The sequence below is a fragment of the Zootoca vivipara genome, chromosome 1, assembly GCF_965207765.1.
Source record: "Zootoca vivipara chromosome 1, rZooViv2.hap1.1, whole genome shotgun sequence".
In the NCBI taxonomy this organism is placed as follows: domain Eukaryota; kingdom Metazoa; phylum Chordata; class Lepidosauria; order Squamata; family Lacertidae; genus Zootoca; species Zootoca vivipara.
Window position 1 is genome coordinate 100,270,512 of NC_142582.1, and position 19,078 is coordinate 100,289,589.

The 19,078-nt window shown below is 38.9% G+C and overlaps 1 protein-coding gene across 4 annotated transcripts in view; it reads right to left on the minus strand.

Annotated features, from left to right (window-relative positions):
- STRN3 (striatin 3) overlaps nt 1-19,078 on the minus strand; it is a 44,988-nt gene that overhangs the window by 22,855 nt on the left and 3,055 nt on the right. For all 4 annotated transcript variants that reach the window (XM_035110079.3, XM_035110071.3, XM_088671561.1 and 1 more), the window contains exons 2-6: nt 6,309-6,412; nt 3,261-3,334; nt 2,227-2,308; nt 1,727-1,897; nt 958-1,090 (exon numbers count right to left, since the gene is read on the minus strand). In XM_035110079.3, coding sequence (XP_034965970.1) covers nt 958-1,090; nt 1,727-1,897; nt 2,227-2,308; nt 3,261-3,334; nt 6,309-6,412 — 564 coding nt within the window. The remainder of the gene's footprint in view (nt 1-957; nt 1,091-1,726; nt 1,898-2,226; nt 2,309-3,260; nt 3,335-6,308; nt 6,413-19,078) is intronic.

The following is a 19,078-nucleotide window of genomic DNA, read 5'->3' on the forward strand; positions in this document are numbered from 1 at the left end:
AAGTGATTTCATTGTTGCGGAAATTATAAAATCACAAATAAATTGGTGGGCTCCGGTCCTCACAAATCTGTTTGCGTATATAGATGCCTCAGCCCAAATTCCTAAAGATTGGGGGTTGGCCATATTTGTTCCTATATTTAGAAAGGGTAACCCCTCTGATCCATCTAATTATAGACCAATGAGTCTCTTGAACGTGATCTGCAAATTATATACAAAACACCTGGGCCTAAAATTGTGTGAATGGGTGGACCACAATGACTTATTAGAGATTGAACAAGCCGGCTTTACACCTGGTCACTCTACTATTGATCATTGTCTAGTGCTTGACTATTTCATCTACAAATATGTGAAACACTGGGAAAAGTCACTGTATGCGGCCTTTGTGGATCTAAAAGCAAGGCTCACTGTAGCTTGTGCATGTAGCACTGAACTATGGGTTACTGTGATGTGCACACACACAAAAAAGTTTACTTAGTTCATTTATATCACCCGCTTTCCTCAAAGTTCAAGATAGTGCACACTGTCATCTCCCCCACCCTAGTATATATCTTCACAGCACTGTAAAGGAGATTAGACGAAAACAGAGATTACTGTAGGCCACCCAGTGAACCTCATAGCTGAGTGGGGATTAAAACCAGGGTCTTTCCAATCCTAGTTCAGTACTCAATCACCATGCCATATTGACTTTCAACCATCTGAACAGATATAAGGGAGCATTATATGTTCGACATTTCAATACATTATGTACCTATTCCAGGCAGTTATTTTCAGCCTGCTTTACCTCAGTTCAGGGAAGCATTGCAGAAGTTACAGTCTTAAAACTCTTCAAGTAGGTTCAAATAACTTTATTCCAAAATCTGTTGGATTACTAGCTGTGTACTGACAGTGGTAATAAGATGACCCTATCTGTGCTGTTGGGTTGAACAACAAAACAATAAAACGAAGACTTTTTTTTACTTTGTGTTTTTTATTTATCCGGTGTTTTTCTTTTCCATCTGCAATATCTTCTATCATGTCACTCTCTTCTTCCTCATCACTATCATCTGCATTTTCCAAGAAATTAAATGTTTCAAGAACATCACCAGGGTTCCTACAAGAGAAAAATATTTTCAATGTTGGTAAACAGCTATGGCTCCTTTCTGAATTAAAATATTCTATGGTCAAGAAAACCCTTTAAAAATCTCATTGATATGCACAAAGACAACAAGGAATGTGGGATTTCAAAGATTTCTAGTTAATTTTTCAAATTTTTCCTCCGAGGATTTGGCACACAGAACAGGTATTTTTGAATTACTGCCTCACCTCCTTCCACTTTTTTATTCTCTAGGAAGGCAGGTCAGTATGTTGCTTTTTTCTCAGTCTGTAGCAGATTGTCTGTGCCACAGTTTGAAGGAAGTGGTAAAAAGTGTCAGGTCTAGAAGACAGCAAAAGCAGGATGGTTGCTTTTAGTATCTCCAAACCAGACCAAAGATCACCTGAGGAAAGCAAGCAGCAATTCACATGTAATGAAGGCCCAGAATGCTTCTCCCTTGAAAATAGAAGCACCCTCTAAGTGAAGAAACACATCTTGCATTCATACATATTGCGATTATCATTTTCTAATGCAGTAGATTCTCCTAGATAAAAAGAATGTCAGTTTTTAGGTACACTGTACTGTAGACATCTGCTTCAGACAAAGGACAGGATATAAATGTTTTAAATGAATAAATAACATTGCATTGCCTACCTTTTATTGTCCTGTCCCTTTTGTTTTGATTCTCCACCATTAAGAATCTGTTCCAAATTTTTTGTCTCTACTGAGCCGTTTGGTTCTGAACTGGAAAGCCCAAGTAAAGACCTCACCCTCTGTGACCGTACATCCAATATTGTATCTGTGTAACCTACTTCCTGAAGATACCTAATGAATAAGAGTGAAAGCATTATCTTTGCATACATACACAAACTCCCATATATCTAAATAAGATGTGTTTTACAAGGATTTATGGTATCAATGTTATTACTGAATTGTTTTGGGTTTTTAAAAACAAATTACTGATGCCCCTAGGCGCTACTGATTTGCACTTCCAAGTGTTGCTTCCCATGCAACACTTCCCCGTAAGAAAGACATATTTTAAAATAATTGCTTCTATGTGTATAGGCTACCGTAAGCGATCATAAGACAATCTCAAAATAAAAATAATACAGTATATACAAATATATGAAAAGTATGCAAATGGTAACACTTACTGTCTTAATAACTGTCTGCCTTGCTTCCAGGTTAGCTGACTATTATGAGGTACTGTAGGAACCTCTGTATCTTTGGTTTCTTCTGAAATGCAAAATAACACTTTAGTAACACTTTCACTGCAGGTCTTGTACAGAATGCGACACACAGAATAGTAGACTTTACTTATTCTATGTCCTGTCAATTTCATTTTGATGAAGATTCTGCTCCATTAAGGATCTGGTTTAGTTTGTGGTTGTTGTTTTTCTTTCTTTCTTTAAGAGCCATTTGGTTGCAAAGTAAAAAATGAAACAGTGACAGAAAAACTAATTCTATTTTTAGTTGATATGTTTTTTTATCGCTTCTGACTGCACATAAGGGTTACATGTTTGAATGCTCCCCAGTTAAAAATGCATGGGAAAGCAAACATATTTGGAAGACTACTCTACAGCTTCTGATATGCATATACTCCTGCTATGCCAACTTTCCATGTGAACGTTTGTTTATCATGGGGATGCACTTAAACCTTGAGATAGTAACAGCCAATGAAATTTTGCTCTTACTCCATATAAGACTCCACTTTTCCAAAAACTAACAAGTTGCTTTATGGACATGTTCCTTTTTACCTTGCCCAGATTTTCTTCAATTGTTCTTGAGGACTTTATACTTTTAGCAGAATATCATTTGTGAATTTGTACACACACACACACACACACACACACACCTTTGTTTCTCGGAATCTCTGCTTTCCTATTTTTTCAAATATCTGTATATCATACTATTAGGGCCATCTGAAGGAGCATTTCCACACGCACCATCATTCAGCCCGGATACTGAGATCTATCTCTGATTTATAATCATATTTATAAATCATACTGAAAATTAATCAATCAGCATAAAGACAAAGCCATACAATAAAAACTAGCATAGAAATAAATTCACTTGGAACTGTACAAAGATACTGCTTACACAGTTGGGAAGGGATTTCTCTTTATATAAGAGAAATGGGCAAGAGAATAATTTAAACTAAATCCAACAGTTGCAAATAGATTGTTACCTGATTCAAAAGTTGGCATTTTCAAGTCACCTTGGTTCAGTTCTGTGCCATATTTTAGTTTATGATATTTTGCCCTTAAAAAGTTAAACATAAACATATTGATCAGCAATGAAAATTAATTCCCTCTGTGATTTCCCACTGCATTGCATCTAAAAGCAATGCTCACAAAGACACACATGCAAGGGGAATCCTTGTCCCCTTCTTCTCTCTGCAGCCCCATAAAGCTTCTTCTATATGTCAGGGGAAATCTCTCACGAATGGCCTCCACTCTCAGGAGAATACTTCCAGGGGGCAGAAGGGAGGAGGGCAATAGAGTATGACTGCTGCTTCAGATACAACATACTACAAATTAATATTCCTGTTAAGTACATATCCATAGCAGCTATTTCTGGCAGTTGGTGTTCTGTAAAAAAATAAGAACCGCAAATGTACAATGGAAAAATAGTTTTACCTCATTTCTCTAACTGTAAAACAGACATACATGACTCTGCATACAGTCTCCAAAATTTTATTTCATGTAATGACCTAGTGAAAAAGGTGGGAGTACCAAAAGAGTCGCCCACTTCCTGAAACAAACAGGAAATTGTAATCATTAAATGACTAAGCAGATGTCAGACACTGAAATGCCAAGGGAAAATCTACTCTCAGTGGCCCATCTAGTCCAGCATCCAGTTGTCACAGTGACCAACCACAGGTGCCTGTGGAAATCTACAAGCAGGACCTGAGCACAAAAGACCTCTCCACTCCTGCTGTTTCTAGCAACTGGTATTCAGAAGCATACTGCCTCCAATGGCCATCACGACCAGTAACGCTTGATAGGCTTATCTTCCACCTTCTGTAGTTTATCTATGTGTTACATGAAGAAGTACTTTTTTCCTGAATCTATCAACATTTAGTTTCAATGGATATGCACAAGGTTGAGTGGAACAAGGAGAGAATTTTTTCTCTATCCACTTTCTCTATGCCTTGCATAATTTTGTGAACTTCTATCAAGTCACCTCTTACTCAGCTTTCCTACACTAAAAAGTTCCCCATGCTGCAACCTTTCCTCACAGGGTACCTGCCCTAACTTCCTTGATCATTTACTTCCCTTTTTCTGAACCTTGCAGTTGAGCTACAGCTACCCATCCATTTTGTTTCTATTTTAAATGCTGTGTTTGAAGATGGTTAAGTATATAGGGATGCGGGTGGCACTGTGATCTAAACCACAGAGCCTAGGGTTTGCTGATCAGAAGGTTGGCGGTTCGAATCCCCGCGATGGGATGAGCTCCTGTTGCTCGGTCCCTGCTCCTGCCAACCTAGCAGTTCGAAAGCACGTCAAAATGCAAGCAGATAAATAGCTACTGCTCTGGCAGGAAGGTAAATGATGTTTCCGTGCGCTGCTCTGGTTCGCCAGAAGCAGCTTAGTCATGCTGGCCACATGACCTAGAAGCTGTCTGCGGACAAAACGCCGGCTCCCTCAGCCAGTAAAGTGAGATGAGCACTACAACCCTAGAGTTGTCCGCAACTGGACCTTACGGTCAGGGGTACCTTTACCTTTACCTTTAAACAGGGCATTGTTTGAACCCAATGACTTCCTGCCTTTCATAGTGTAAGTATAGAATTCTTAACTGATGGTCTGTCTAACCCAGGCATCCCCAAACTTTGACCCTCCAGTTCCCATCTTCCCCGACCACTGGTCCTGTTAGCTAGGGATCATGGGAGTTGTAGGCCAAAACATCTGAAGGGCCGCAGTTTGGGGGTGCCTGGTCTAACAATTTTCTGCTTGCACAACTATGCTGCATTGAAGCACTGTACCCATGAAGGCTTGGCTCTCTTGCATTTTTAAAATTTTCATTTCTATAAACTCCTATTATTCCTGTAAGTCTCAAGCAGGCATGCTTCTTGTACAAGCTTGCAACTTTCCTATTAAGTCAGAAAATGATACTTTCCCAAATTGTAACAAAATGTCTTTTCCATCTCCTTTAAATTACAACTTTTCAGAGATCTTACTGCTTCTGTTCAGTCATTAGACACTGTTTTGCAATTGTCATGATCACTACTGCGGCAAAATTCTTAAACTGGAAGCATTCACAGTACTGCTGTTATAGGAAAAAGGAAGTCTTTCCACATATCTGGAAAAAATGGAATGTCACATCTGTGGGATTTTAAATACAGTGTCCAAGTATACTCATAATCTGACATTGTTCATCCTATAAGGCTCATTTATTTATCACACCTGTGACAACACGTTACAGTAAGAATTATTATAAGACAGAAAAAGCCCATGGATTAATTTCCATTAATCAAGTCTTGGTAAGTTAAAATAAATACTTTACATTGCATACAAAAACACACACACATAAAAGTGGCAGCCAGTGTTGCACGGGCAGATTTTCACTTGCAGAATGGGACTTCCTCTTCCTCCTTTCCTCTGCAGCACCCAACATGCCCCCCAAAATGTGATCTGAATGTTAACAGAAAAGAAGCCCTGTTGTGCAAGCAGCAATCCACTGCACAATAAGGTGGCTATCTCTGAAGGTCTCCCTAAGAAAATAGTGCAGACTTAAAGACGGCATTCTGCACCAGTTTTAGCTTCCAATGGTGCACAGTTCCAACACTAGCGGTATGGACACCAAAATGACAACTCCAAGTTGATGCTCTATTGCTAGTAGAATTCAGAAACAATCCCAGCATTTGCAACAAAAAACTGATGGCAGACATTGCTGATGTGAGTTTCAATGTTGAACTACGTTGTCAATGCACTTCAAATAACAGGAGAGTTTATTTTGGGCAGATCCAACTCAGAAATGAGATTTTGACATGTAAACATTAAGTGGGTTGCTTCCCCCCCCCTTTTTTCTTTTAGTCAATATATTTTCTAACCTGTGGCCAAACTGCGGGAGGCAGTGCAAGACAGGAGTGCCTGGCGTGCTATGGTCCATGGGGTCACGAAGAGTCGGACACGACTAAACGACTAAACAACAACCTGTGGCCAATTTCCTTACAGGAAATGTATATTTTAAAATATCCAATAAATTTCTCAGATTAGAGAAATGGTACACATACCTTTCTTGTTTTAATGCATATTCTAACATTTTTATTCTTCTTACTAAATCTTTCTTCAAGTTTTCTTGACCTTTTCTTTCACCTTGCAAAAATGCGATCCGAGCCTGAAAACATAAAAGTCAAATTATAATTTTCAATTCAAGTCTCTTGTTCACATATATCATTACTGAATGTATATTCCTGCCAGTTGTTTTCAAGGCATATAGTCTAAGATTTGTTTTTAAAACTCCCGTAATAAACAAACAAATAAACAATGAGTAAGATCCAATATTAGTCATCCTCAGAACAGACCCACTGAGCTCAATGGACTTAAGTTATATGTGACCTAATAGAAATTCCTGTTTTGTGAAAAAGTAAAATGATTTAATAGTCAATTAGTCTGACAAATTTCAACTGATGTTACTAATCTGCCAGGTGTTGGGAGTTTTTAAACATAATAATACCGGTAATCTTCTTCTTCTTCTTCTTCGGTGATCACTCGTAGCCGAGAAAGATTGTCTTCCATAAACATAATAATAATAGGATGCCAGTAACAGCACTAAAAATAAACCAAACAATTTGAAACACACACACACACACACCTTATCTGCAATAAATTCCAGTAATTCAAATTCTACAGTCAACATAAATGTTCTTTCAAAACCCTCTGCGAGATTAATCAGCTTGTCTAAGATTTTGCATTATTAATATAGTTGACAAAGAAGGAACAGGTTTGCACACTTGCCTCATATACAAAATGTAACAGTAAAATCTGGATCTATTGTGGTTATCCTGCATATGATATCCCTAAACCCGTGCTCTATCCCTCACTTTAAAGGCACAGAAAAAACTCTGGGGTAAAAGAGTTCCCAAATGCAAATAAATGAAGTGCAGCCTTGTCAAATGCAACATTATATTCTGGCAGAAAACATTATACTCTGAAACATAATTAACACACCCTTTTCATATAGTATCATTTGTATCTACTTTTAAAGTTTTATGAAACATTTATGAAAATGAACCGTAAAGTATTCATTGGTTTGGATTTAAAGGTGCACAAGAAAAAAATCCATTCACATCATGGAATTTCCTCACACCTTCAGCCACTATTATTATTATCATTATTATTTTCACAATACAATAAGATAACAATTACAAAAAAATAAAAACAAGAGTCTGAAGTCCTCTCCTAAAGACAATTCTCAGCCCTCACTTCCAACAGAAGGTAGCAGCCCCTCCCAGCTCTCACCCAGCATCCTTCCTTTCTCCTCCTAGCCTCTCACCCTGGAAGGACATTACCCTTTCTCCCACCCATGAGTACACAAACCCTGGAGCTTAACAAAGGCCCTAAATATATCCACTGAAAAAAGAAAGAAGGAAAAGAATGTGAAAAGAAGAAAAAAGGAAAGGAAAGAACCAAGAAAAGAGGAAAGAGAAAGAGAGGGCGATGGGAGCAAAGGAAAATAAAAGGAAAAAGACAAAAGGAAAATAAACATCAGAGAAAATTTTTAATGCAGGAATCACAACTAAAGCATCCTTGACAGATGGCCACTCAACCTCTGCTTAGAAACTTCCAATAAAGGAGAGTCCACCACCTTCTGATAGAATCCGTTCTAATGTTGAACAGCTCTTACCATCAGAAAGATCTTCCTAATACAGTGGAACCTCAGTTTTCAAGTGTCTCAGAAGCTGAATGATCAGAACCCAAATGCCGAAAACCCAGAAGTGAATGCTTCCATTTTCGGGCACGCCTCGGAAGCTGAATGGCCTCCGAGGCATGTTTCTCAACTGAAATTGCCGACCGCCCATTGCACCTTGGTTGTCGAATGTTTCGGAAGTCGAACAGTCTTCCTTAATGGATTACGTTCGACAACCAAGGTTCCACTGTATTCAGTTGGAATCTCCTTTCTTGTAACTTGAATCCATTCATTCAGGTCCTACTCAAACTGTAGATGAAAATCCTGTGCTGCTTTTTAGCAGCCAGAATTCCCTCACAACCCACCAAAATGGCTACAAGCAAAGTAAAAAGGAATTTAATTTCCTAAAACAACACAGCTGGTAGAAGAGTATTTCAGAGTATTAAACAGAACACCAAAATGGCTTTTTCTTTGCTGGCGACGACAGAGAATGAATTATTCCCCTATGAAGATAAGGCAGGCACTGATGCTTCTGCCAACAAATAAAAATATACCTCTTTATCTGAACTTTCCCCAACTGTTAATCCCACTTCCTGGCATTTCTGGTTATTTGACTGATACATATTTTTTATTGAAAAGGTTTTTATTGTTCTCTTTAATTACATCCTGTTTTATTATTCTGTAGACTACTCTGACATTTCTTTGAAATAAAAGGCAGTATACGAATAATTTTAATAAATAAAACACAGTTCCAGAGGTAACAGCTAAGTGCCAGCCAGCTGAATCCACAGGTTCTCCTCCCACCAGAGTGACTACATTAACGACTGAGACACAAGTGGGTTGTGATATATAGCTAAGGAGATGAAAGAAAAATCTGACAGTCAGCCTACTTTCCTGTCATTGTGAGGAGGAAGAGTGATCAACTGCAATCTGCTCAGGTAAGTTGTACATAAAAATGTACATGACACAATCTGTGATATTAACCTTAGTCTATATTGAGAATTGAGTTTTACTTTCTTACCACTTTCATAGTACATCACTATTACCATAAAAACTAAATAGTCAAGAATGGCCACAAAGAAATTAGAAATGCACCAGTGATTTTCCGTTATATGGCATGTTATCTTTCTTTCTAGGTAATATTCCAATCTGATATTAGGCAAATATACATGAAATCATGTGGGTGCTCTACTTATATTGGAATCATTCATGATGCTTAAGCCATGTGTATTTAAAATAGTCTAGTTCTACCACTGAACCTGTTGTATATTTCCACCTGCCTATTTCAAAACATAAAAAACCCCAATGTTAAAAAAAAGGGATACCGGTAGTAAAAATAGAGCCATTAAAGTGACTGGTATGTAATTGTACCTGTCCCAGCTACAAAACAATCTTAAATACACTTTGCATGAATCAAGTAAACACTAGAAGGCATCCACCATAAACATATAGAATTAGTCAGCAATTCTCTATTTACCTAAAAGTAAACCCCACTGAACTCAACAGGTGATATTCAATAAGGTACAAGCAGAAGTACCAGGACATCATCTCCCTCCATCCCCTCCTGCAGCACCCTCCCAAATCAGCTCCAGATGTTCTTTCTACTCTCCACAGCAGTTTTAGGGTTGGTGCAGGAGGAAGTAGAGGAAAGGGAAGTCCCATTGCACAAGTGTTCTGCTTGCAGATGGACAAAAATGGATTTTGCCCACTGGGACTGCCTTCTGTCTAAATCGACATATATAAGGAGAGTTGCTACTAGATTTATTCACATAACTGGTTATTATTTCAGCAAAGTACATTGATATTTTTCTAAAATATGAAGATAGAAATAACTTTTGTAAATTACAAAGAATCACTATGATGTTCACAGTTATATGACGGTTCTTAACACAGCTTATAAATTCCAAAGCTTGCAAATTGCCTCTGGTGCTGTGGAATACAGTAGTACCTAGAATCATAGAAAGATTATCCTTCCTCAATCAAGCTCAAGCCAGGCTGCAGCTGGAGAAAATAGGAGTACCATATCTGGTGACTTGTATTCAATGCCCCTTTCTCCCTTCTTCAGTGAAGCCTGATTCTCTGTTTGTTTCAAAGTATACAACGGCATACCATGCCATTACTAAGTGTGAGTGAGGCCCTCCCCATAATAATTTATCGATTGCAATACCATTCTGAAAATGAGTTGTACAGATACTTGTGGAAGGACTGTACAAATGTTAAATGGTCATAACAAGGAAACAATGTCAATTATATGAGAGCCATGACAGTATCCATGCTTCAACAAAAATTAATGCAGTATATTTTTTTCTATCTGTGGATAATGGTGATTTCCTCTAAGGAGAAATTGATTAGGATGGTGTTAGGGGGAAAGCTGGAACCAGAGAATACAGACCACAAGATCTCTAGAAATTACAATATCCAGGAAAGAGTGAGCCAGTCCTAGACCTTCCTTTCTCTAACATTTTCTTTGTAAGAGTGCTTGGAAACTACAATCAGTCCAGAATGGTATAACCAAACTGTTGACTAGGGCAGCTGATAGAAAGCATAAAGACTCTGGGCTAAATTAAACATACTGGGGAAGATCTCTTAACTCCTTGTTTGGAACAGTGATATCTGAAGGACCACCATCTCAGATATGAAGCTCCTTGCTTACTGAAATCACTAGTATAGACCCTACTGTGCATCTCAGCATCCCAGAAATGTGCCTTCTAGAGACCATGCGGAGGGTCTTTTTAGTATGCAAGACTTGGCTCTGGAACTCCCTCTCCAAAGCAGGCTCATTTTGCAGCCTTAGGGAACACTTTTCCATAAGATAGTAAAAAATGTTCCTTTGGGGGAATGTTTCTGGGCTAAAAATGGTTACTCACTTTCTTATTCATTTATTTACCGTATATTCCGGCGTATAAGATGACTGGGCGTATAAGACGACCCCCAACTTTTCCAGTTAAAATAAAGAGTTTGGGGTATACTCGCCATATATATAAGAAATACGACCCAGCGTATAAGAAGATCCCCGACTTTTGAGAAGATTTTCCTGGGTTAAAAAGTAGTCTTATACACAGGAATATACAGTATTTATTTTAATAGTGGTGGTTATATTGGTTGGTTACTTGTAACATCAACGATATATCAATGATATTATAAGGATATTACATGTATCATTGAGACTGTATTGCTTTGGATGATCTCAACCCAAAGTTTTCCCTATAAAACTGGAGCTCTGATGCTTACTATAAGCATTCTTCAAATGCAAGTTGCTTATAAAGTTGGTAAAACTATGAATCTGAATGAGGAGAGCAAGATCACAAGTTGGATTTATTCAAGGGTTATTTGGAAGTGCTGTTTAAGTAGGCAAAAGTGCACTCACACATCCCTTTATGCTTTAAAAAAATGCACGATCAGCTTCTTAACTGCCTATATTGCTATCATACACATGGGTTATACAGTGGTACCTCGAGTTACAGACGCTTCAGGTTACAGATGCTTCAGGTTACAGACTCCGCTAACCCAGAAATAGTATCTCGGATTAAGAATTTTGCTTCAGGATGAGAACAGAAATCGTGTAGCGGTGCGGCGGCAGCGGGAGGACCCATTAGCTAAAGTGGTACCTCAGGTTAAGAACAGTTTCAGGTTAAGAACGGACCTCCAGAATGAATTAAGTTCTTAACCCGAGGTACCACTGTACACACTAAGTCGTAATCCCTCCCCAACAAGTTTGATGACACCCCTTGCTACTTTCTTATATCTCTCACAGATTTAGTTTTCCATCATGCATTATGTAAATGTATCAGCTTCATATGTGTTAATTATAACTGAAAGTGAAATGTTAAAAACAGCAGCAGAGATGATAGAAAAAAGAACAATACACAGTATTGTGTGAAGGCTGACAGTAGAACAGCTAATGTCAGTTTCTTATGCAACAGGGGACTTTCCTACAGAGAACTGCAAGAGTCTTGATTAAACGTGTATTGAATGGTTTTTCTCACATAAAGTAGTCCTGGAGGGCAAACAGCTTGTACAAAAGAGTCCAAACAGAAACAACTGTTTTATATGGAAGACAATGTTAAATATTTAGAGACAAATCACTATACAAGATCCGAGGCAAAATCAAGTTGGTCCTCATCTCAAATGCTCCCAAAGTGGCTTTATTCTGTTACTGTTTTTAATACCCTGTTTCTCCTATTTTAAGACGTAGTCATAAAATAAGCCATAGCAGGATTTTTAAGCATTCAAGGAATATAAGCCATACCCCGAAAATAAGACATAGTGGGTAGTTATTTATTGGAAATCACTTTGAGGAAGGCATCTGACTATTTTGAAGCAGTGTTCCTGCTACAAATTCAGCAAGTTTTAACTGAGTGAGTGTTAAGATGCATTGCAAATTTTTCATCTCAAAAGGAGCTGAGTGAATCCACAGGATAAACAGACACCCCTTCCCTTTTGAAAACCACTTGATTCATTTGTGTTTTTTCCTGTACCACAATCTAAATAATATTGAAAGCTTGTTTCTGAAGCTAATTTATTTCAAAGGTGTAAGTCTATTCCAACATAAATTTGTTGTACTCTGTAATAAATTTATTTTGTCATTCCCACACCATGACCACCTATGGCACAACAATGAAAGGAACAGAATAGACACATGCCACAGGAGAAAGGAGCATGAGAAGACCAGCTACATTAGGCATCCTATTCAGAGGAAAAACTGTGTCTCTAATATGAGCAGCACCACATGCATCTGTAATGCTGCATTTTATTTATTATTTCACTATTCTTATAACTACTTATACTACAAATACAGCATAGTTCTCTGGGAAGTTGACAGAAACAAAACATATACCAATACAGGTAGGTAGCCGTGTTGGTCTGGGTCGAAGTAAAATAAAAAAATTCCTTCAATATACCAATACAGTTCAAACTGTTACAGCATAGAAATGCCAAAAACAACTTTTTTAAAAAAATCAAAATAGTAAGGCTAATCTAATGAGCACAGCATCTAAAAAAATTAATAAATTACGAAATCAATATAAAATCATCAACAGCAAGAGGGGAATGGTGCAAAGATCTAGCACACCAGATAGATGTACCCACTATGATTAAAACTGAAATTAAAAGTCCTGGGAGGGAAAAAGGTATTCACATGATTCCAGGAAAGCCACAATGTAGGGTGCCCGGAAAGATCATTCCATAAACTGAGCGCCACCACTGAAAAGCCCCTCTCCCTAGTAACCACATTGTTCACTTCAATAAGCAGATGATCCTGAAGAAGAGCAGCTGATAAGGATCCCAATGGAAACTGCCTGGAAGAGAGAGCAAGTGACCATGTAGAGGAGTAATTAATACCAGTCCCAATAAATAGCCTGGCTGCTGTATTATGTACCAACTGACCTCTCAAGAACATTTTCAAAGGCAGTCCCAAATACAAAACATTGCAGTTTAAGTCTTAGTTTAAACCAGTCCATTACTGAGTTTAAGCACTTATTCAGAACACTCACTGGTTCACTTGGATTAGATGAAAAAGAGATATAAAGCTGGGTGCCAGCCACATATTGGTAACACATCAGCACCCCCACAGTGGTTTCTAGTGATAGAAATTCCCCAGGCGCCAGGACAGTTATGCTATTGGCGCGGGTTCAATTACGACCACTGGAAATCTGTGGGTGCCAAGTTGGCGACTGACATCTCTATCTGGCTAGCCCCTACTGCTTTCTTAAGCAGGCAAGCAGAAAAGCTTATTTATTGCATTTATATCCCACTTTTTTCTCCAAGGAGTACATGGCTCACCCTCCTCCTCAGTTAATCCCTACAATGACCCTGCGAGGTAGACTAAGAAGCTGTGACTGATCCACGGTCACCCAGTGAGTGTCATGACTGAGGGGGATTTGAAGCCTGATGATAATTATGATATTATTATTATTATTATTATTATTATTATTATTATTATTATTATTCCCTGTCCATCTGGCTGGGTTTCCCCAGCCACTCTGGGCAGCTTACAGCATATCAAAAACATAATAAAAACATCAAGCATTGAAATGAACAACAACAATAATAAATCTCAGCACAAAAAGCCGCCTAGACATTTCGTTATGACGACTGTAACCTAGGTTAACTGGCGATTAACTTATATATCTGAGTTTCTAACATTGGTTTCATGTACAGTGAGTGGGGAAAGTATTTGATCCCCTGCTAAATTTGCCCTCTGACGAAGAAATGACCAGTCCATAATTTTAATGGTAGGTTTATTGTAGCTGTGAGAGACAGAATAACAACAGGAAAACCCCCAGAAACCCAGAATACAAAACTCAAGAGATTGATGTGCATCATAATGAGTGAAATAAGTATTTGATCCCCTATCAACCAGCCAGATATCAGGCTACCTGGTATCTTCACTGTATGTAAAGAGCTGAGATTAGAGGCACTTGCTGTAAGGGAGAGGTCTTACCTGTAATCCCAGCTCATTACAGTTATGGACTGGTCATTTCTTCGTCAGAGGGCAAAGGGGCAAATTTAGCAGGGGATCAAATACTTTCCAGCCTCACTGTAGTTGTTGAATAGTGTGGGACAGTGGTTCCCGACAGGTGGTCCGGGGACCCCCAGGGGTCCGCGAGCTATGCCAGAGGGGTCCGCAAGATACTATTAGAATAAAAAATATATTAAATATATTTCGTATGATAACAGATTTTTTGTTTTGGCCGCTTCCTGCATGAGCAGAGTCTAGCGCAAAACTAGAATTAGATAGAGGCAGTAGTTCTGCTGTATGCCGTTAGGTGGTGCTTTACAAACACTACTGTTTTGCAGAGGCAGCACGCACATTCTACTAACGCTCACCTCCCCAAGATGCTTTGCGCGCGTCGGCTTCATTTGTGCGCTACTGCGCAGGTACCCTGTCTTCTCCATTCCCCTCCCTCCTCCCTGGCGCACGCTGCCTCTTTGCAAAACAGTAGTGTTTGTAAACAAAGCATTGTTTTTCGCGGAAGCTACAGTTCGCGTAGTTAAAAATGGACCGTTGGTTAAAAAGTGGTTCGTTAAAACGACAAAGGCCTACAGATGAAGAGGAAGATAATGCATTTGATGTTCAAGCAAGTAAGTCAGTGACTCGAACCTTGCACCAGCACGCAAGGACTACAAGAAACTTGGAGATAAGGCAATGAAAAAGATCCTTCCATTTGCAACCACATATCGGTGTGAGCAAGCATTTTCTTCCATGTGTTTCATGAAAAACAAAAATAGGAATCGGCTCGACATGCAGTCGGATTTCAGAGTGAAAGTTTCAAGTTTGGAACCTAATATTTCAGAAATAATAGACTCAAAGGACAGATTTAACTCATCTCATTAAGAACTGAAAATTAAAACTAACTGTATACTGATGGAGTACTCTGTTTTAACTGTAAAAAACGTATAAATATAAAATATATAAAGACTCTTAATTTGGCTCTCACTTTTTAATTTTAGGATTAGGAATTAATGGGGGTCCTTGTCACAATAGCGGCTCGATGAGGGGTCCTCGAGAAAATTTTGTTGGGAACCCCTGGTGTGGGAGATAAAACAAAGCCATATGATAGCCCACAGCATAACTGTCAAGAGGTGGAACAATAATTCCTGGGTACCATCTTCTAGAACTGAACAAGATTGCAATAAAACTACCACAAAACTACTACCAACCCCTAATTTCCAAAGGGAATTTTATTCAGCAAGCTTCTAGCTGTGACCAGTACCAATAACTCAGAGAAAGTGTGAAAGACCAAGACATGTGGATTTAAAACAAAACCAAACTCAATTCCAGTGGTGTCACAGTCTCAGTATTAACACTGAAATCACAAGGTACCCCCCATTTTTAAAGGCTCTGAATATGCTTTGTAAATGAGATACTATTCTTAAACTTTACACCTGTTCTAGTAAACACCCTTCCAATTCACAAATTAAGTAATTCACAGACAATGTATCATGTTCTTGTTACCATGGTTAAATCATTAATTTGTTAGTTAGGGCAACACTCCCACCTCCCCTGGGGCTACTTAAGACCTGTTTGCCCTGTGGGAAGGCAGAAGTGCAGAAATCAGGACAAGGGAGCTGGTCATATCAGCTCCTTAAGTTGGCTCCTGAATGTTTTTTTTAGCATGTTTATTCCAATATTATAAATTGTCAAATATTTTGTTGCCTTGTTTTGATATTACTGTATATTCAAGATGCAGCATCAGAAATGCTTTGTACAAAAGGTGTTGCTCATTTCCAATTCATACTAAAAATGCCTCGTCAAACATATCCAAGAAGTACAGTCATCCTCCTTGCAGGTTCTATCATCTTTGTGGCTCAATCATCTTGGACTCAACTAGTATATTACCCTGAGAAGGGCTGTAGTCAGGATGTGGAGAAGGGGATTTCACTTTCTACTCATGCTGCAACCCATCAACTCATCTACAGGGTGAGACTTTTAAAAGAGGCCCTGTGGAACATGTGTACTCTGTATCCACAGGGCCTCTTTTAAAGGACGTACCCTGTATATTCCTTTCCGATTGAACTAAGATAGTAAGGGTCTCACCACAAAAACTGAATAGTGAAGAGAGTATGCAACATAGCTGCCAAGTTTTCCCTTTTCTCGCGAGGAAGCCTATTCAGCATAAGGGAAAATCCCTTAAAAAAGGGGATAACTTGGCAGCTATGGTATGCAGTTTTGCCCAACTCCCTTCTCAAGAAATACCAGTTTCCACAATTAACCATTTATAACCAATCTAATTATGTTTATTACTGTCATTCATGATATTGATGTCCCCAAAATATATTAATGCTTATTTCAATAACAGCCATTCCACTTAATTGAAAGCCACCTCAAGATCCATTAACTGCAACAATGTTGGGATTACACTTCGTTGAGATAAATATTTAAAACACATCTAGAAATTCATTTTTTAGTTTGGGCCCAGTTGTCCAATCTGTTGAGGTCAACTTAAATAACTGGAAACAATATTGAAAGAACAGATAAATGGGGGAAACCGCATAAGCAGAGTAGCGGCAACAAGCTAGGCAAACTGCTTCCTTGATCATAAGGAAGAAAGAACTTGCTGCTCAAACGTAAGATGGGGAAAACTTGGCTTACTTGTAGTACATGTCAAAAGGGTCTAGAGGCCTTAGTAGACCACAAGCCTAACATGAGTCAACAGTGTGATGCAGCAGGAAAAAAGGTAATGTTATTCTAGGATGCATCAACGTAAGTATAGTGTCCAGGTCAAGGGAAGTAATAGTACCACTGTATTCTGCCTTGGTTAGACCACATCTGGAATACTGCGTCCCATTCTGGGCACAACAATTTAAAAAGGATATTGACAAGTTGGAATGTGTGCAGAGGGATGATCAAGGATCTGGAAACCTAGCCTTATGAGGAACGGTTGAAGAAGTTGGGTGTGTTTAGCCTGCAGAAGAGACTGAGAGGATAGGCATCTTCAAATATCTCAAGGGCTACCACATGGAAGATGGAGCAAGCCTGTTTTCTCTTGCTCCAGAGCATAGGACCTGAAGCAATGGATTCAATTTACAAGAAAGGAGATTCCGACTAAACATCAGAAGAACCTTCTGACAACAACAGCTGTTCAACAGTGGTGGGCTGTTGGAGGTTTTTAAGCAGAAGTTGGATGGCAATTTGTCATGGGTGCTTTAGTTGAGATTCTTGCACTGCAGGGGGTTGGACTAGATGACCCTTGAAGTCTCTTCCAACTCTATTTCTATTGTTTTATTATTTCTTCCTTCCTTTTTAATAAAATCACTATGTTACAGCTTTAAATTTGTCATGAAGAAATTAGCTGCCTGAACATTAGTTGTGACAAAAAAAAGTTCTGCTTTGCTTTTTGCACCAACACATCTTTTGTAGCAGGAATACAGAGCAAATAAGTGGACAAAACCTTACCTACTTTGCATCCTGGATGCTGAAAGGCAAAGACATTTCCGAATTCCAGGTTTCCCAGTTCTTCAATTCATTTGCCTTTATTTTCAAACTTGAACAGGTACAAATTATGGGCAAGATAAGAATATAAGAACCATCTGCTAGATCAGGCCAATGGCCTACCTAGTTCAGCATCCTGTTCTCACAGTGGCCAACCAGATGCCTGTGGGAATCCTGCAAGCAGGACATGAATTTAACAGCACTCTGTCCACCTGATTCCCAACAACTGCTATTCAGAGGCATACCGACTCTGATTATGGAGGTAGAGCAAAGTCATTGATAGCCTTATCCTCCATTAATTTGCCCAATGCTCTTTTAAATCTATTTAAGTTGGTGGTCATCATTGCCTCCTATGGGAACAAGTTTCATAGTTTTAAGTACATGCTGCATGAAGAAATGCTTTCTTTTATCACTCTTCCAGCATCCAACTTCACTGGATGGCCACAAGTTCTAGTGTTAGGGGAGAGGAAGAAAAACTTTTCTCTCCACTTTGTCCATGCCGTGCTTCATTTTATTATTTTGTCATACCTCTTCATTTTATCAAACTTCTATCATATCACCTCTTTCAAATCTCTGTTTCTAACACTGATAGCAGGGGTAGAAAACTCTAGAGCATGGGCATAAAAAGGCCCAATATGGGTCCCAGTTTGGTCTGCAGCACTGCTTCCCACGAACCACGACCACCGACCGTGGTTATACTGTGCGGGCATAAATGAAGCACTAGGAGTTTAAATTTCAGCTAAGAACTCCTTGATGCAGCTGAGTACTTTGTAGCCAAATAGTTTCCTTTGCAGAGGGGAAAAATCTGTGATTAAAAAGTGAGCACTTTCTCCAAAGCCCACCCCTTTTAAGGCATGATCCCAGCACTGAACAGCTGATTGACACTTAAAGTGCATCTTCAAAAGAAGCTGCTATAACCACCAATAAGCTAGTCAGCAGTTACAGTGACGTCCATCAAACCTTGACAGGTGTCAATCAAATGGCATCATTATCACAGTAGAAGATTGAGAGGTGAGTGGTCCTGCACACATGTCAATGTTGGTAAGTGGGACAGTGGACGAGTTTTGAAGCTGGCCTACTAGCCAGATTCAGTTCTCCATCCCAGTACTACAGTTTACATAGAGGGGATCTCCACTTTTCATGGATTACCCTCTCAAGACACAGCCTCTTACTTGTCATTCCATCCTGTTTAGAATCACTTGGAGATTTTTATTGGTCCT